Here is a 20314-nt window from a genome sequence, read left to right on the forward strand (position 1 = left end):
TAGCAAATAAAGAAGTGCCCAACAACGACATTCGTCAGGCATAGTTAATTGATAGGAAATAATAGGAATCAGGATAGGTGGTACTCAAATATAGGCGACTTCTGTTTTGGCGGAGAGTACTTCCGAGAAACTTCTTCCGGTAAACGTTTTGGCACACATATTTGTCAAGCGTCACAGTTAACAATCTATACCGTACTCGATTCGTCCATTTTCCGCGGTAAACAACGAAGGGTAAAACGTAGCCAGATACTAACTGGGGTTGAAAACAGGTTCTGTGCCAAGAACACCCGACAGTAACTGATACAGAATCAGCCGTTCAGGACAGCAATTTGATATTTATTAGTGAAACGCTCCCACTAACTCCGCTGCAAGATTTTGTTTGTTTCAACTCTGCAGTTGATTTATGTTTTTTCATTCACAGCCATACTACAAACTTAGAGGTTTAACTGAGTTTACTGATAACGAAATAACCCTGGACGTTGTCATGCTCCTCTTTTCTCACGTCTCATCACTCGCCCGGTCCTATTTACATGTTAACTAAACGTTCAAAGTAGTTTTTAGCGCATTTTGGCTCCATACGCTACTTCTACGGTCGCCATTACTAGAAGTGTTTTCTGGATCAGTCAGACTCATGATTGCATCTTGCTTTTATTATTACTATTATCTATCCCTCCGTCTGTTCCCTACTATCTAAGCAGGATATATAAGGCTAGGATATATGCGTTGAAAAGCCTATTGCCACGTCATGGTTTAATTGTAGTTTAATTTTAATACCTTTCTTTCATCGACAGGGGCATCCCTGGCGGAAGTGTTTATTAGACGTATCTGGTATTCGCTTCAACGGAAGCGAAGCGGTAACGGGCAAACCAGTGCAAGCTTTCCTGGGCTAGATATTATTGGAAAACTGCAACAATAAAACATCTGTATGAAGCAAATTAATATAATAATTAAAATAATATTAATTTTCAACGAAAAATACATATCATGTTGCTATTGCAGAAACATATTCGTTATAAATAGTGAAGTGTTATCGAATTGCCTAAACGTCTTCAGTTTTGTCCGTGTTCCGGCCACTGTAGCACAGTTTGCTAAAAGGAAAGTTTTCTATAGGTAATGGAGAAAACTCCATTCAATCCATCGATACTTAATACCAATGGAAAGCAAGCTTGCAGTAAGCTAAACAAAGACACTCATCTGATGTGAGAACTTCCTGTTGTATTCTCCGAAGTTCAGCCCGTTCTACTCGTTCCTATAGCAAATACGCACTGACTCAAAGCGAGATGTCAGAGAGCATTATCGTTTTGTTACCATCGTTTATTGTGAGTTAGCAAACACCATGGGTTTCTGGCACTGTGACACCCGCAATGAATGATTATACAATAATGTCCTATTGTTTCAATAGAAACGCTATAAAATTTTGAACTGTTAAATACACGTATCTGTCTTTGGTCGGCTATGATGTACGCCAGTAAAGTCAAATCAACTAAGTTACGCCTACGAGAAACAGGCTGCGTCCGGCAGCGTGGGGTTCAGCGTAGTTGTTTTTGCTGTTTGAGGTATTCGGACCAGGAGAGAAAGATTATCGAATCAGGGCCAAATACTCTAGCCGGCTCTATAAATTACTGCGGTAATAGGGCAAGAGTTTTTCTCGTGATGGTAGTAGATTAAAGACTACTACGCAACTTCAGTCAGCTCGAAGTAATCGTAATGTCTGCCCATGTTTACGGGGGCAGCGGAGAGAGAGAGGATGAGACAAATGACCTCGACAGTTTCCGTTGCTCCTAATACAACTATAGCCGCCACGCTACCATCGCCACTCAGCATGAACGCAAACGTATTATACCACGATGTTGTTTCCAACATGCGTCGATTCTTCCTTCATGCATTTTAATCTTTCGAAGACAGCGTGAACAAATCGCTTATCTACTCACATGCCGTTTCAGCGAAACTACACCGGATGTAGCAATGGAGGTGCGAGTTCAAGGTAGGCCGTGTATAAGAAACCTGCGCTAGAAAATAACGGACTAACCAGTGATTTCAAAAAAGATGGTAGCAGGCGAACGAGCGTTTATTGGCAGCCTTTGTCTCTAGAACTATGCTAGTCAGATACGGAGAGCTGGCGGATGACTGGCTCTTCCCGTTACGAAATGACTGGTGGAAGTTGATTTGGAAGCGGGTGCTAAGACTCTAGAATGAGTCTGAGGCAAGCGATGCTGCTGTTCTGGCGACGACGCAACGCTTTGCGGTCCCGAGTTTCGGAACCACGATTTGGGGTCAGTGGGGTTAACCAATGCTGGGCGCCGCAGAAGACTCGATAGCGTCTGATGACAATTAACAGGAATACGATAAAGAAGAACATGCTGGGTCGGCATAATAAACAAGTGCCGCAGGCAAACTCGCTATGCGTTAACGTCAGTGGCATCCCCATTTTCAGAGTGTTGATGCAACCACATGACTGTCAGGGGGTCTTGTGCAGAAATAGGCTCATAGTCCAGTGACCAGTAGACGTCGCGATGGACTTCACAAGTGCCAGTCAAATTAGCGCTACTTCAAACAGGCGTAATGTTCGAAGCAGTTCAATGAATAATCCCAAGCATTTGCCAACATTGTTTTTCATTCCATCAGAAGTCCTGCTTTTGTTACTGCGTATCGCTGTCATTCGTGCTATTGCATGTTGAAATAATGAGCCTTGTGAGACGTTTTAGTCAAGTAGCATTGATTCAATTGTTATTGCGGCGTCCACGTAGTACACAAGGACGTGTTTAGATGAAAGTGTTTACTAGAGACAAACTAAATGTAGCTATGGTATAAGTCTTTGCATTGTATGATGCTAGCGATCGAGCTGCCATGTCAGAGATATACACGCAAAAAATTCCAGTAAAACAATATCATTTGTCAGCGTATTCATTCACAATATACACATATTCGAAAAAGCTAATTTATACGAGGCGTAAAGAAGCACCAGCGTCATCAACCAATCGTCCGATGTTCAATAAAGCTCCTTGCCCGATCATCAACTGATCTTGCAAAATACAACTGAGCTAGAGTCGCCCTATGAATTAAGTTTAATCTTCATGTTATGTAAGACAGGTGTACGTGTCCCACCGATTACCAACACAGTGTCCAAAATCTGTGTCTGGGTCGCTAACAGTCTGCCGGTTGACAGAGTGGACCGTTGTTGCTCCGGCCACTATTACTGCTATTACCGCCGCCGTTGCTGTTATTAGCCAGCCCAATGATTTTCCTACTACATTACTAAATTAACTTTTGCCCAGTAAATTTAATTCAATGATGTCTAGGAAGTAAATATCGAACAGTGAACGATAGTTCAACATTCAATATTCACGCTAGCATAAGCCTCCAGAGTTTTGTACCATTTTCTTTGACAGGCATTACGCGGCTCGCCGCGATAACCCCCCACTGGCTTCTTCGGCCCCATCTTCGAATAAATGCCAGTTGTTCAGTCGGTGTCCCTTCTGCCCCCCTCGCCATTTGCCATCGCGAACATCTGTGTTATCTGCTAATTAGTTAGTAAGCCTGTGGTCGTGCCATCTTCCAGTAAATAGTAGCAGAAGCGGCAGTTACTATATGATGGCATAATCTTTCAGCGTCTGTGTAGTCATTGACGTACAATCAAATTGGGATGAGCGTGTGCGCAGACACTTCGCCAGCTTTCCAGATGTTTTTGTCCATGTCCAGTTATCAGGCGCCGCATAGACTGCAAAATCAATTTCATTGAATAGCCGGTTGACCTGCGGCGCTATCGATCGTCACTGTCTGATCAAATACTATATCTGCTGACGGGATGAGTTGTCCGTTGCAGGCCATGCTTTGCGTCATCATTCAATTTCCGATTAATCACTCAATATATCGAATGATTTGGTGAGAGTTAACGTCCGTTTGGCAACGATTAAAACAGTTATCCTATGCTTATGACGGTTGTAATAGTAGAGACACGATGACGATCGCTAGGACCTGTTGCCGCTGTCATTGTGTGCGCCTGTCTGTAGTACCGCAACGCTTATTAGACGGTGCTCAACTTCACGCGAACGAACAACAGGACAATACGGGATACACTTTGTTCATGCGTTCGTCTGCTAATATTAAATAAGGAGCACGACAGCTGCCCCGCCAGCAGAGAGCAGAGATGCCGCAGGGCGATACTTACACAGTATCGGCTCTTTTTGCGCAGTGGAGCTGCCGCTGCCCCTGGGCGTCGAGGCAGCTACGATCAGTAAACAAAAAGGATCATGGCCATATGCCGGATGGGTCATCACATCCGGTGAAGTCCTCATATACTTGTTAATAACGATAAAATAACAATAACACCGATTAGCTTCATACAAATGTGAGTCCGATAGCTTTGTTAGCGGCACATATGGTAACTGTCCCATATATGCCCAATTCTTGGAGCGTTATAATATAATAGCTAGGGTTAGATGTCAATCCAGTTATGTTGCATCAGGTCTGCTCCGTCGGGCACTTATATACTATTAGGTAACAGTATAGTACATCTTTTCTCGAACGTAGACATTTGAAAGCGTTTTTTTTTCTTCTATAATTCTTCCAATGTATATAACAACGAATTCTTTTGAAGGTTAAAGCAACAATTGCCCCTAACATGATTGATGGCGTTTATTCATACATGGATATATAAACTTGAGCATATCAGTGGATCTATACGCTTCTGTACACAAAAGAGAAAGCAATCTATCGACATGGCGGACCAGCTGAATAGAAACAGCGTGTGTACATACTGCGAGGGTTCTGATGACACACCAGGGTCTGAACATGGATTTTGATTTCTACATACATAAATGTTGCGCGTAACATCTCTGTCTGCACTGCACGTCTGGCGGTGAGCTGCAGTGGACGATCCGTGGGTCAATTTTGTAACAGTTGGATTTTTGAGTGCCGGGTCCATCTATTATATCTATTGAAAAACCTCACTGCTTATACTAAAAGTTCATTCAGAATATCGGTGTAACGTAGCTTTGCGTATGTCGAAACGCTCTGCGTTCACTTTCGAATGCCTCTATGGATAGAACGCATGCTGAGGGGCTAACGTAGCTACAAACTCGTATATTGCCAACTATTGGGCTGAACAAAATCGCCTCTTGTGCCCAGTTTATTTCTGACATATGTCATATATATATATATATATATATATATATGGACTTTTGTCAAAATAGTTTATTTGTTAGATATGTTGTTTTAAGCGTCTCATATCACAATAGCACTCATTAGACTTATAACCCATATTCATGGGATTCACTATTATGACGCAAAAGCATGGCTATTTACTTGTGTAATATACGTTTAAGTTATTCCTTCTGTTTGTTTGTTGCGGAACAACACTCGACGTGTTATACCAATTGTCAAAGTTGTTATATTGTTGCACGCAAATACTCTAGATACTACGAACCGATTCAGCATGTTTCATAATCCTCGGTTCAATGTAGGTAATACCTAGATAAAATATCTAAGCTTTTGACTGTTTGGTAGATATTTGTGTAAATAGGCCTAAGCAGTATTATCTTACGAGGTATACCTTGTAGTCTGCTGCAAAGACTAGCAAGTAAAACAGTCATGCTTTAAGCCAGGACCCTTATTCAAGCCAGTTAGCTCTTAATATTACCATAATATTATCTAGATAATTTGCACCTCTGCAGTACTTTAGTTGGTCCGCTTTCTCGTTTAGCGTAACATAGGTGTTGTAATTCCATTACGTCGCCATCTCCGTACAGACGTTGGCCACTACGGAAATACTTAATCCTCTAATTTATATCGGTAAGATACGAATGAGAGGGTACCGTCCGCTGGCGTCGATGCACCGGAAAATAAAAACGTCTTATATATAATTTTGAAACGTTTCCAAGATTATTCTCTTTAAGAACCTTTAATTTGTATTGGATTGCATTCTCCTGGTCGAATTCCCTTTAGAATGGTCAGTGATTGAATAACAGCCGCCATATTGGACGTCACGCGGCACGGCACGGGACGCTGACACGGGAACCGTGGAGCTCGGTTGTATTTATTTGGCGCGTTTAACGGACGCACGTTAGGCGGAAGGGCTAAGTAATTCCGTTTTGGCCGCGACATCACAGGAGGGAACAAGTTCGTCGTCTGATTGACAATAGAACGCTTTATTGTACTATACAACAAGCGACTGAATCAACAATGATGGCTAGTCGAGGCGCCTGGATTCGATCCAACTTCGGAAACGAAGGGGTGGAATCAGAACAACGAAAAGCGGTCAGATTCCCTGGCAGCCTAGTCATTTTGGCTCACTGATTCTGGCGGCGTGTGTACATCTTTGTTCATACATGTGCATTTCTGTATTTCTATGTAATCTTATCATTGTTGAAGTTAACTGACAGGCGTGCTTCTTTATTTTAAGGCTCAATTTTAACTCAGATTGGAATACAAGTTTGTATACTTCATATTGTAGCCGCACACATTCCACAGACTGCTTCCCTTATAGGAGTATGGTACGGTTATAATAATGAATAGATCCGGGAACGACTAGACTAGCTATGCAATAGAAATTGACTAATAACGTTCATAATCAAGCGAGTTCGCTTTGTGCAGTATGCTGAGGTATAATATATACGTAATGGAGTACTATTTCCATAATTAACGTATCACGCGGGAAGTAAATGGGACTTCAGCGGCTTCTGAAGTGGAAAGTGTGCGCTAGTCTAGTGAAGCTGGCATTAAAATTCGTTGTTATCTGAGTGAGTCCATCGACTGATTTTATACTTGTTTCATAAGTCCGTAAGAAGCGAACTTCACAGGTGCTCTCTGGTCTAGATGAGCACGTCTAATTAAAAAAAGAGCTATAGTGCGGATTCAATCTGATTTACTATACCTGTTTGTTATTAGCGGAAGAACAACTAAATCTAAAATCGTAAAGTGCTGGAAACAGACAGCTTCGTAAAATTTCTATAGGTTGTTGTTGCTTTCGATTGATCACGTTACTGGTCTTCCGTTCCCAGCTTTCGGTAGGTCGACATAATACTCTGCAATGGTGATAGCAATCCCTTAAATGGTTTCGTAAGATAAAACTATAACTGTATATATAAAACTGTATAATATATATAAAACCATATATATTTGGGCAATGAAAATATCGGAACAAACGTGCTATGCACCTGGCTGTCAAAAAAAGATGTTCTTCCATGGAAAGAACCTCCATGAATTCTGAGAAAGAACAGTTGTGACAGACAACACTAAATATTTAGTTTTTCTTCGACACTTAATAACGTATGTTCGACATTGTGTCGAGATCATCATTTCGTTATAAATTTAGTCCTATTGATACAGGGTTACCGTTAAATTGGAATACCTAATTGAAGCGCCTCAGATGGTTAGCGCTATATGCCACATCAACGCTGTATAAACGTACGCTGACAACGAAAACGAATGACAGAAATACGCTTAGGCGAACGTTTTTGTCTGACCATTATTTCTTAGGACTAACTATATTATATTTCTGATTTCATTATAATTATAATTAGTTTATGGAAGTTTCGTCTATCTCTCAAATTCACTCGGACCGCCTCAAAAACAATGTTAAAAGCCTATAGTAGTATTCGTAAGAGGCAGAGTAGTGCCAGCGTCAAACGCATATTGAACCATTGATGTTTTATGTAGCTCTGTACGCGACGATTATAGTAATTACCGTAAAACTATCTAGCGGCACTTGCACAATAGACGGAAGTCGCTGACGCGGCACCCTGTCATAGTCGTTGGCACTTGCCCGTTACCGTATTTTACACAATAAACAGTTGCCCATTGTGCAATAGGCAAATTCCTACGTTCCGTGTCGGTTCCACGTTCCGGCCGAAAAAGTCGTTGCCAAAAACGGCTTCTCTTTCACTGGTTTTCTATTAAGTATAGAGGTACCTATTACGGTTGTATGTCTGCCGTTCGTTGTCCGCCTGTATGAGCCATATGCTATGAGAGTTACAGTCATCTCTTGAGTTGCTTACTCCATTTGTCGATTCGTTGTTCTAAACGGACATTTCTTCCATCTCGTAATTGCGTACGGCGTTTCAGCGGTCGGTCAGCTGATGTTGGGCGATGGATCTGTATAGTAATTTTCTGCATGGCTTAGCCTTTTTTGCTAGCCATGTATCTGTGTCTCGTTGGAAAAAGAGCCGTAACACGATCGAAAATGCTAGTCCTTATAGGTTTATCGGTACTGTCGAGCTTCAGTGTTTACTATACAAGTGTGCAAACACTAAGCACAAACATATTAGGTTCATTTACCTACGGAGTAAGAATTAGTCATCATTTCCATCATCACTCTGGTATTCATTGGCACCGTTCTTAAAGTGTAGTATGTCTGCAATACCTGTTATACTACTGTTACATGTCTATTCATAATAACTGTCCACATATTTGGTAAAACGGCGATTTGATCGTAATTATTAAGTATTTTGTAATTCTTAAACGTTTTAACGAAGGAAGGGTTTAACGTAAATAACGCGTTTCTCTAGTAGAGCAAACGGCTCGAGCTATTAACGATGCGCGGCCGTTAGCGAGGCGCGTTTATCTTTGTCTGTCCAGTTATAATTGGCGGCCAGCTTTTGTATGAAAGTAAATGTCGGGTATTCGGTGCAAAATCAACACGAAGACCCCGAATTGACTAGAAGTGATAAGCTCGCTAAGGTACCTTGGAATCTACGAGGGCGGTTGAATTGTGAGCAGAAATTTACCGCGTTCACACAGTCATCAGGGAGCCTTTAAAACTGCGCAACAGCACTGACAAAATGGAACGACGTAATTTATCTATGTATAGCAAAAAGGTAGCGGTCGCAGACATATAGTAGCAAGATATTACGTGCTTTTACCATTACGTGCTCCGGCAAAATAGTGACTCTTGTGCAGCTAACATCGGCGCACAGTTTTGACGCACTAAAAATTATCCGAACGCAAGCAATTGGGGAGAACCCAGTAAGAAGAATCAACTACACAACAAGCCTAAAAAACAATAGCAACACGGGGCTGTAGGAAGTCGCCAATGAGTGCGGCACCACTCCATTGCGAAAAGCGAACCCGAGCCCATGAAGGCTTCACCGACCCAACCGGGCGATGGCCACTACCGACAACAACCATTCCGTAATGGACGAACCGAGCTGCTGTTGTTGATAATGGCGAGTCTGCTGCTGCTGAAGTTAGCAACAATATCGATACCTGAAACACTCACTCAGAAGTCTGGTTGTGGTAACGGTCGGAAATGGCAAGCTAAAAAAGGTAGCCGACTGTGTCCGGTCGATGGACACCTGAACCAAAATCCGGGCACTCAGCTGGAGTGTGGTGCCGAAACTAGCATCTCGGAAGTGGCAACAACTTGCAGCATTAGTGAGAATATTAAAAAAATCGTGAACGTAACCTATTTGCAAAGTGTGAACTAATAGCTTGTTGGGTCTATCTGGGAGCGGGCGTCGGCGAAATTATGTCGATTCAGCGCCGAGGTTTTGTTCACTGATGATCGTATCTAGAGGATCGCTTTTGTTTCGTCACGAAGAGTTTACCGGTAGCACTACCTTATTACATCGAGCTGGCCTTGCTAGAAAATATAAATTTAACTAGGTACGATTGAAGGACCCTTCCAGTGAGAAAGCAAGACTTATCGAGGGATAAACAACGTTTTAGCGCGAAATTTGTCTAATTCGCTGCGAGTCGTATCGAGAACATGTACTATGTGATCGTGTGCTTCTAGTAGTTCTCGTCTTAAAACTGCACACGCGTATGTTTCATGATTGGCTGCTGTTACTGCTATTGATTCTAGCATGTAGGCGCATGAGATTCAACCTCTACCTACCGAACGATCCAGAGACCAACTCCAGCTACGAGTCCAGTAATTCTAGTTTTACCAGTGAACTGTAGGCATGGAACATGTATGAACATATTTGCAAACGTCATTGATTTCGATGTGAGGTCGTCCGCCACTTACCGCCGCGCAAGGTCCTGCTGCGTCGAACAGCTGTATGTACTCATATAAACTCTGTTAGAGAAGTTGAAGGCAACAATTTTGTTACCAGGCAATTCGGCGTACATGGTGGAAATGCTCTCGCGTTCTCAAAAAAGGCAGAACAAGTGACCTTGTGTTGAAGCCAGTTGCCAAAGATAGAACACCTTTAAAAGCCTAAAAATGGCAATGTCATTTGGTTAAGTAGCTTAACGTAAACAAAATATAATCGACTCAATTCAACAAGCGAGTTCCCTTATCACTCATTATCTAATAAATATCGCTGTTGCAAGACGCAGTGAGATATTAAGGATCCATGCATATGGGTTAGCGTCAGGCTATGACCAGATAGTATTTGTAGCTTCTTACTCATAATGCACCCAAAAATCTCATGCAGTTTAAGCGTAATAAGTAATTTTTCAATGAGAGTCTGCGCAGAAAAAAAGTTCTAATAACGTGCTTGTTTGGTTTTCTGCCGCAACCCAGTCGAGGCCTACCCGAGGCCACCAGATACGGTTATCTCCGCCTCTTTCCTACATTGGACGAGTGTAATACGCAGATTTCGTCTCGACCAAATGTTTCTTTCGTGGATTTTCCAGACTCGTTTTTTTACCTAGATACGCAACGAAATTTTTCGATTGGATAGAAAAACGCCCCACATGATTGCTGAATATAGTACTGCAATCGAACGCATACGTTTCTGCTTCTAATAGTTTATTTCCGTACACTTGAGCAATACTTCTGATATTTCAACTAAGTCACCATTTTGGTAAGTGCATACGCGGATACACTCACGATATTGCCAGATATGTGGTCATCCTGGAAAAGCCAAAATATAACTATGAACGAAGTAAAATTGTAAAATCTCTTTTTTATTTAATCACCTTTTGTTCAGTGGTAGATGCCATAGGAGCTACATTTACATTTTTACAAAGGCCCTTTTCTGAAAGATAAGAACCATCTATACGAATATAATTTAATTAGAAAATTATTGGGTTCCCCCTGTGCACTCATTTTTACCATGAATAAGGTGTTAGTAAGCCTATTACTTGTGACCGTGGTGTTATTATTATTAGTGAATCATCTGCATTAGTTTTTCATTATATATATATATGTATATATATAATATAGCCATATAATAACTGTGGACATATATATATATATATGTCCACAGTTATTATATGGCTATATTCTAGATAAAAAGAAAACCAAATATATTCCTCTAATGTTTTCTGGGTTATTAAAATGCTAGAAATTATCCGACTTTATTTACACCGGACGATTCGCTCAGTTTTTTCCAGCGCTTATTTGGTATTATACAGAGCAGCGAACCCGGCTTGTCTCTTTGTCATGGCCAATAAAGTAAACAATGTGCAGCTACTAGTTAGAACATTGTCAGGATATAACGGCCGTTTCTGGAAGATGTAGGGGTACGTACGCGTGTACATCAGCGGGCGTGATGCTAGCAACTAATAAATTAGGAAAACGAAAATAATAACACGGTCACGTTACAGAAAGCACTGGACGATTATCAATCGAGAATCATCGCCTACCTTGGGGAACTGGCACCTTCAAACCAGAATTGATCGAGAGCGTAGATGCCTCTGGGCTGTATATCGGGACAGACAAATGGGTATGATGGCCTAAAGTTACGGTGCATATAAAAGATGTTAAACATTCTTGTTAAGTAAGGAATATACTCGTACTCGAATACACTGAAATGACATACAGCTGTTCCGATGCTTGTGCGCCATAACAGTTTGATCGCACGAAGCCTATTTCCGAGCAAATTCATGGAAGTGACCAAATGGGGCCTGGAAACCGGCCAATTGTCCCTCACACCGATTTTCACTCGACGGTGAAGGAGGGGGCGAGGCCGAGAACATGGGAGCCACAGGTCAGATCGCCGAAAGTGGTATACCGGTCAAGGGCCAGATCGTCGTAAGGGACACGCGACTCTCAGGGTATTCGTTATTAACGATAAAAAAGCCAGGTCGTGGTTCATGTGATCGCCGGCGCTAAAGCCGTCGAATGCTCAATCACGAAGAACTAGTTTCGACTGAAAGGCTTGACGGATACCAGGTCACTAGGTATAAACAGTAAACACTTAATGAAAGCAAGACGCGTACAGAGATGTATATATATACCTTTCTCATTAGTCTAACTTACTCTATTCTAAAGGAAATTATTGCACGGAAGCCCGTAACGCGTTCTTATTTACGGCAGCTATGATAAAACGATTCCCATTGGTTGCCGGCGTTTTACACTAATCTTCAATTTCAGCTTGTTGTTTTTGGTTCATAAAGTAATCTTTGCGTCTTTTTTATGTTGAAAAAAAATATAATCTCGTTTGTGATTGACAAAGCAGATTACTAACGACATATTCTGTAATTGTATCATTTTCGTTGATTTTCCAAATAACGAAGTCTCTACTCTTTGCAAAAATGTATTACTTGTCTTGACAGACCTCATCCAATAACACTGCGTGTTGCCAAAGATGAACAACTATTACGAGTGGTTTACTTATCCCTAGAGTAGATATTTTTTTTAACTCGGCATACATTAACGTATACTTGTTATGCGTGGTACAAATTGTACGAGTTAGCCGGGCATCCACCGGATGGCAATGCCTTCGGGTAAAAAAGATGAAGTTCCTTTTTGGTGCTACAGGGGTGCCACTCTCACCGAAGTGTGTATTTAAGGAAGCGTGATTTTATAGTATAAATTTTATAGTATAATAGATCGTCCAATATAATATGAACTGCAGAAACTGATTTTAGTGATTCTCATACTTCCAATCTTAAGAGTTAATAGCTGAAAATAAATGGAACATTAATGTGAAGGATATCCGTAGTTTTAAGAAGACAATCGGGAACTTTCCTGACAAGCAATCAGTAAGTTGTAAAATAAGGTTAATAAGATTCAACGTAAATCTATTAGCAGCTGCCTGTAAAGCTGAAGTGCGAAAACGTGAGTTTGGAGTTAATGGCTATAAGACACTGGGTCCCAGAGAATCGGTCGATTTAAACAGAATAATATATCATATACATGTGGTGGCAGTATCACATTCATGCAGTTCCCTACGTAATACATCTGTTACTTAATAAAATCTGTAGTAAAAAATAGATGTATTTTCATATTCTGTACTTTTCATCCATTTTTTCATACAATATTTCGTATATTACTCGAAAAGGTCAGAATATCAATAGTAATAAATTCGACTAAAGAAAGCTAGATATCTAGACATTAATGACGTTTGGACTGAGATGTGTAAGGGAAGAATTATTAAAAAGTATAATAATTCAATAATTACTATATTACGATACTGATTATCCAAGGCGGTGTGCATGTTTATAAATATTCGAGCTACCTGTTATTATAGCTTGCTTTATATATAGGTTCATTTTATTAAGCACAACCTCGTCCTTACAAATGGTATTGTCTGTGAGATGAAACGTTTTGATCACTGAATCCATACCCTACTGTATGCTTTTGAGTCATTAAGTAGGCCACGTTCGACAGAACGGGAGGATATATACAGGTAACGTGAATCCCGCACTATCTATGGAATTTACCAGACTGCTAATGATCAATGTTATGCTGTTATCACGGAACAGTTATATAAAAGTAAACATATTATAGTAATAAGAATCATCGCTAGAGGAAAGCATGTAGCTGTAAAATGATAAAATAAAATACACAGAAAAACTTACCTAATGACGTGTAAATGATAATGCGGCTGCGTAAATAACATTCACTGAAACATTCTGCCACAAGGCGGAAACCTAAAACGGCAAAGGTGGAAAGCATCAGAATGCGATTGAATGAGCCGCTTCATAAGCTACTTATGTTATAATAATAGTTATCTCTACAGGTTCTTTCATATGCGTCCTGCTAACCTACTTGGATCAAGCTTCTGGCTCAACACTGAACTTCCCTATACGACGGTACTCGAGCACTGAAACCGTATGATAATTATATCAGCAATAATTAAGTGCTAGCCGCGAACGACTAACTAACGACGGTTTGGATTTATACAGCTTTTTGCTTTTGTGGATCAGCAAAATTTCTGTTTTTTTATCGCCCCTCAACGGTAGCCATGCAGTCTGACGACAGGAATTTTGATTCAAAGCTAATTGCAAACAGCTATACGTTGACGCAAATCTTGCAACAAGTTCTTTAATGGCCAACAATTTCTAATCACATTCAAACTGAAGGGCGAAGCCTACCTTTTGTTTTTTTTTTTTATTTCGTTTTAGGTGTGCACGTAACACAAAAGAAATAGTCAAACGAGAAACCCCATGAAGTAGGCCTTTAGTGAAGATAGCATTACGTTATTCTCGAGACTTATTTCAACTATTCTGCTCAACTGTACGTAAGTAATCTTTATGGCAAACAGAATATTATATTATAGGTCTATATTGCTGGTTAACGCCGCACTATTCAATTACTAGAAAATATGGTAGCTATGACGGTGTATTCGAGGCATGAAAGAATCTCACCGGTATTATTTTTATTTGATTTCCAACGTTGTCCGGCTGTGAGATGAACATCGGAGCGAAAATATCGTGTACTATTCAATCTTGAATCAACTAAATATGGAGTATATTCGACAGTATGTTGCTTCCGGCGGCATGTACAGATGAACACGATACATCTACAACCGAATCCAGAGTAGCAAGGCTATATAGATATGGAGCAACGTAACAGATCTGGCTGACCTCGGATCTACTTCACGCCTAATGCGCTTCTATAGAATGCTCAAGTAACCGGAATGGCAAAGCTGTGATTGCGCCAAAAGAAACAAGCAATAATAACTATGATAAGAAGTTAATTTTTCGACTTATTAAGCAGTACCCGTTGTAGTAAATTACTTAATGTGTACCCAATAACTATTAACCACAATTGTAATTAACTTTACTTGTTGAAAATCTCGTTCGTCTGCATGAGCCCCATAAGGGCTTCAAAAAATAATGGTAAGCTTGTGGTGTCAACCCAACTCTGCAACGACTGCGATAGCTTTTTTTACGTTTTTGTTTCCAACATCATCTTATAAAATCGACTTTATATTTGATTTACTCAAGTCGCACATAACGCAAGAGCTGAAATGTACGTAATCGTTAACCAAGTCAGAGGCTTACTTGATGTAACTGTCTTCCTTAGACATTTTTATGAGTTCTCGACAGACGCTTGCGATAGAATTTAGCTAATTCTTACGTTTCGTGAGCCAACAAAAACTTTTTAATATCCGAACATTACGTTTTCTTGTCAATGCAGGCCGGTCCCGTGCATCGAAGGTTGCTATGTGGTCGGATGCGGAACTATTCACTGAGGCAAGCCGTGACACTATAGCCGTGCGAGGTTCTCCTGAATAATTCAATGACATCGTACAAGAGGAACCATGACCGAAGGCCTAAAGCAAACGTAACGTTGAAAGTTTTTCCCTCTTCGAATATTACGCCTGTCTGCGATCCCGACTATAACATAACCTGCCGACGATCATTGAGTCACAGTGAATCTGGCCGGTTTCTATGCACCCGATTCTACTGAACCAGTTTCCCAAAATCCTAAAAATAATTATATAATTGCGTTGCAGAAAACACAGATTCATCTTGCTTAGTATTAAGCGTTTATTCCTAACTAATGAAGAGTCCGCTAAAGGAGCCCGCTAAAGCCTGGTGTCTAACGTCACGTACAAACGGTTATCTCTCGTTGTGACGAAATGGCCACCTTTGCACATGTAAAAGATCTACTTGGTTATTTACGTCGAAAAGACAGAATACAACTGCATCGTATTGGCGGTTGTTAGAAATCAAATATTGTTTATTTGATTTGAGACATTTTGACATGGATAGGAGAATGGCTAAAACGTGGGTGGATACCGCCAGAGTTGATCAGTCTAGCCTAAACCATTTTGAGCTTGGACGGAAATTTAAATCTAAAAATTTCACCCATCCTTTTCATGAAAATTTCTTCGTTAATTCGAACTGGATTCGCCACCGCAAGACTTCGGTAGACGTACGTATATTAGGACAAGCTGCGGGTGTTAAAGCCTGAGCGCTGAGGTGTTATTATTAATAAATTCATTGGAAGAATTATATAGTGAAATGTGTACTTTGTATAAGTTTACGAAACTTTTTGTTAAGTCGAGAACTACATGAGTCGGCAGTAAATTGACACTACGACTAATAATCACCGTTTGTGTTTCGTGGCATTCCGAAGGTAACTTGTTCTGAAACTTAGTTGTCTTGTTATCTAGTGATTTCGGCCACAGAACAGTTCGGTAGATTGTCAATCATCGCAGATATATTTTACAAGTTTTAGCTCGGTTACTGAGTTATTGAAAATTCTTAATTCGTACCATTTTAAAACTATGTGCCTTGAGAGTTTGTTCTGTTTGTAATGTAACGTTTACAGGTTCATGTAAGCTACCTGAATCAAACGTCCGCATGGAAGCGGGCCTGGATAAGTTTGAAAATACCTGTAGGAAATAAGTTGTACATGTTCCGTCATTTCTGCGAGTCCGCTGAGTCTACACTATGATCTCCAAATACATAATAAGGGGCATTTTGTACCAAAAACGTTTATCGTCTAAGTAGCGCTGGCGATGTTGTCTGGCAGAAAATTGTGTATGTGCTCCAAAGCCAATGAGTGATTTTATGTGATGTAGAGAGCTGTAAAGAAAATACACTATACGCCTGACGTAGCAGACTGTGTTATCTCTTTTTATCTATATGAACAAAGGAAGCTATTCATGTTGTGTCTACATTTAAGTTTAAGCATCTTAGTAAATTATATGTACAAAATACCAGTTACAATACAGACAAAGGCCAACTCTGCGCTTCTGGAAAATTTTGTACAGGTCAGGTGTTTAACTCAGCAACTTCAACACAAGTAAAACGTGCAGTCTTTTGCAGCAACGATCTTATATGTTAGCAACATATATGTCTCTGACTCTAATTTATGTTGGTCGGAAGTTGCGTAACTTACGACTGTTATGGCCACTTTCCAGTTTCGTTCCTTCTACATTTCAGTTCTCAATTTTTACCTCATTGTATGTCCTCGACTGATGAACATTTCCTGTTAGCACAATTGTCCTCATAGTTTTTGTTGGAAATGTTGTTTCCGTGGACTTTCAAAACAGCCTAATTAGACGTCACGTTTCGCTTTTTGTCAAGCAATCTTATTTAGATTCCACGGTATGAATCTTAGTTCCTGACGATTCTCGATCGGATAATCTAGCTGGACTCTTCTACAGCCTCTCAGAAACACTGATGGACTTTTATTCATATTCTTATACTAACTTTCGGAAGAGTCACAATAGCTTTTCCTTAGCAGATTAACTTTACCACTTACCCTCGTTTCGTCGATTGGTACAGTCTTCAGTAGTATGACTACATTCTCGTTCTCTTCAATTACCGTAGTTTTTCTACCAGTCGCTGACGAGAAGGAGATCTGTCATAATGATAATTAGCTTGGCTGGCACGCGTGCCAGCTTCAAATTGAGCATGTGTCCATCTATAAGAGGTGAAAGCCGTTGTCTCGGTGCGTAAGTAAAATTTAAGTGTCTTAAGTTTCAAAAACTTTTCACGACGAAATTTCACGACCACAATTTTGTTTCCGCTGAGATACGGATAAATGGAATTTGCTGACGGCAAAAATAAACACGGTTGGAGATATCTAATATAGAAATGTGCTATTCAAAGCTACACAGAGCCCCAAAAGATTTCGTTAGAGAGGTCGCTCAGAATTCTGTTCCGAATATTTAAATGTCTTACCTTATTCAGGTTTTCAAAATCATGTTTGCATAAGTCGATCGGATAAGGGTTCCCATCATAACGAAAGATGTCCATGTATTCGAGCTGAGGTAGGATTGTCAATCTGGCAAACTCCGAAAAACCTGTCCTCGCAAACTTGGAAATCTGTAAAGTTGTTCTTCGTAGACCATTACTTTTACCATAGCGCTTGCTTGTTGGCCTTTTTCAACAGCTGTGATAGTTTATGCTAAAAGAGCAGTTGCGACGCTGGAAAACGCAACCGTAGATAGGATTGCGAAGCATTTTAGGAAATTCCTAGTAGGTCACCAAAGTATTATCGCTTAATCGACAGCTATCCTTGTAGTATAACCCATCGAGATTCAGTAAATGTGACAAGACTCGAGGAAAATACAGCGACCCGCAGTTATATAAAAAGGGATGCTTTATTTTCGAATTGCGTAAGTATGTTCTCTTACTTTTCCCACTTAAGATAGCGAACGGTAAAGTTAGAATTGAAAAGATCCATATTTGGTAGGCCTACAATATAGGGCACTATTGAGCTTGTGCTGAAGATACGTACAAAAAAAAGGAACAGCTTACAAAGTCCTTGAAAATCTCTGACGTTTATAGTTTGTTGTAGATAAAATCCGCTTAAACTATACATATGGGAACGTCGTTTGCGTGCAGCATCATCTTAAAGAGAAGATGCCGTTGCAGAATTCATGACGAGAAATCGTTGATGAAAAGCGCAAAAGTAACCGGCTGGTCTAAACGTCTTGTACGAATCGTGTCATTTGCTAGACCGTTAGCTTCTGTAACGCCATCATTAAAAGTTATTTTAGAAGATGCTTTGCACTAGTCTTAGTACTTTTGGAAATATTTTCAGTTTTTCCAGCTTTCTCGATACGACGGTTTTCGAGCCCGAGCCGAAAGGTGCTATAAGATCTATGAAAATGTAATAATTAGCTTGGTTAGGATATCATCTATGAAGTCATGGTTAATTTAGCATCATAAAACCCGTGCTGTTTGTTCAATAACGCTTCACAATACTCTAGAAAAGAAGTTAGCCACCGTACGACAATACTTGATAAAAGGGAGGTTTATAGTCGTCTTGTTCACGATTCCTCTCTAAAATTTAGGGTCTTCAGGGTCCCGCTTTTCCTCAGATATAACCATCATGTGCGGTCTCTTCCTACTGTTAGGATCCTTGCCTTAGCTATACAGATTCTGAAAAATGTAGTCAACGGGATACTAGTGCAGGTAGTGCTTTTATGTGTTAATTGAATATATTGGGAACTTGAGGATGTCGTCTACGAATTTTGACTTTTTGAAGTCTCGTTCAAGTGCTGCCACCCGTTTGACGTCCTCTGATGATCAACATAATTGACTGCAAGGCCGTTCAAACGGTATCGTGTCATAATGTCCCGGAAGTGAGTTTCCAGGACGTACTTCAAATATTACATAATGTTTCGAGTCTTTCAAACGATTAATAGCGATCGCAACACCAGGACCTAGAGTGGTGATAGCTGAGGAAATGGCAAGGTTAGCTTAATAAAGCGACTCTGAATATGTTGCGTGTTCGAATTAAACGTAGTGAGTAATCCCCCATGGGATAGCCTTTGGGGCATGCACGCCAGGGGAGATGCGAGTTTCCACGCTGACGAAGGAGAGAGAATGCTGCTAATATACCAGCAATGTCACAGACACATTTATCGAAGTCACGTGCTCTTATGTTATAGTGCCATGCAGAGTAATCGAGTACGTGAAAGCACGGTAGTCATAGATCTGGTTACTGAACTTAGTTGTTATTGAAATAAATTAATTTGTTTTGTACTAAAACTCCGATTTCTTCGATAGTTTTTACGTAGTACTTTCCTTCTGTAGAAGCGACTATAGTTGTTGTAATTTTCAATTTATTTTTGGAAAATTAATGATATGGCTGAGATATTATGTTAATATAATTTTCTCTCTCTCTCTCTCTCTCTCTATATATATATATATATATATATATATATATCATTTGGAGCAAGACAGAGTTGGAAAACTTAGGTATATTATTATTCCAATTTAAGGCCCTAAGGGGTGTGGACCTTGTCTTTATCTTATGATAGTTAAAATTGAGAGTAAAACCAGGTTGCTAAAGTTGCAATGACGATGAGTACTAACTTCGTCAGAGAATGTCGTTCGATTTGGGCCTGCCTGCCCGCTCGTGCCAATGCTACCGTGTATCTCGACATGTAACAGTGTAACACTTCTGATTACTTATCGTCGCTCCGGCTGAACGTTTGGCATTGCCAGCAATATCCTTTCGCTATAATATTCGCACCCACAACGCAACCTGGCAACACCTGGCTTTTTGGAAGGATGGTGTCTTCACTCGGACACATCGAACCACATACACAGATACACAAAGTATATTTGTTCGCACAATTGACGGAGTCGACCATAACAAGCGTCCGGACATCAGGGTCAGTTGTGGTAGGACATGGAGCATTTGCACTAACAGAACACACGAAAGCTCGTCCGAATACAGATAGATGAACTAGCTGCTCTTTCACGCGAGGATAGTCACATCCTT

General features: G+C 40.4%; 1 protein-coding gene and 2 long non-coding RNA genes across 16 annotated transcripts in view; 1 reads left to right on the forward strand and 2 right to left on the reverse strand.

The window, feature by feature from the left end:
* The window catches only part of LOC111243083 (uncharacterized), a 30135-nt gene extending 21137 nt beyond the window's left edge, over positions 1 to 8998 (reverse strand). Inside the window, exons 1-2 of one of the 2 annotated variants that reach the window (XR_015318885.1) lie at positions 8859 to 8998; positions 775 to 904 (exon numbers count right to left, since the gene is read on the reverse strand). This is a non-coding gene — a long non-coding RNA (uncharacterized LOC111243083). The remainder of the gene's footprint in view (positions 1 to 774; positions 905 to 8858) is intronic. The other variant, XR_015318884.1, reaches the window with a different exon arrangement.
* LOC111243082 (uncharacterized) lies at positions 7049 to 17038 on the forward strand. Of its 13 annotated transcripts, XR_015318873.1 has the most exons (7): positions 7054 to 9996; positions 10466 to 10748; positions 11494 to 12873; positions 13854 to 14003; positions 14239 to 14354; positions 15257 to 15997; positions 16397 to 17033. XR_015318873.1 is itself a non-coding variant. In XM_086977125.1 (6 exons), the coding sequence occupies exons 1-4, from the start codon at positions 9911 to 9913 to the stop codon at positions 14248 to 14250; spliced, it is 309 nt and encodes a 102-aa protein (XP_086833251.1). In that variant the 5' UTR covers positions 9385 to 9910; the 3' UTR covers positions 14251 to 14350; positions 15257 to 15997; positions 16397 to 17026. The 13 variants fall into 13 exon arrangements, 2 of the variants coding, with proteins under 2 accessions (XP_086833251.1, XP_086833250.1); XR_002670295.2 differs by having other exon boundaries at positions 7049 to 9996; positions 10466 to 12873; positions 16397 to 17038; XR_002670298.2 differs by having other exon boundaries at positions 7049 to 9996; positions 10466 to 12873; positions 13854 to 13945; positions 16397 to 17038.
* Positions 13623 to 20284, reverse strand: LOC147758775 (uncharacterized). Its single transcript, XR_015318887.1, has 3 exons — positions 19903 to 20284; positions 14482 to 14636; positions 13623 to 13764 (listed from the first exon to the last, which is right to left on the reverse strand). It is a non-coding gene; the product is annotated as an uncharacterized LOC147758775 (long non-coding RNA).
* Between the last annotated feature and the right edge of the window lie 30 nt (positions 20285 to 20314).

Source organism: Varroa destructor, unplaced genomic scaffold, assembly GCF_002443255.2.
Source record: "Varroa destructor unplaced genomic scaffold, Vdes_3.0 BEIS01000001.1, whole genome shotgun sequence".
Classification (NCBI taxonomy): Eukaryota; Metazoa; Arthropoda; class Arachnida; order Mesostigmata; family Varroidae; genus Varroa; species Varroa destructor.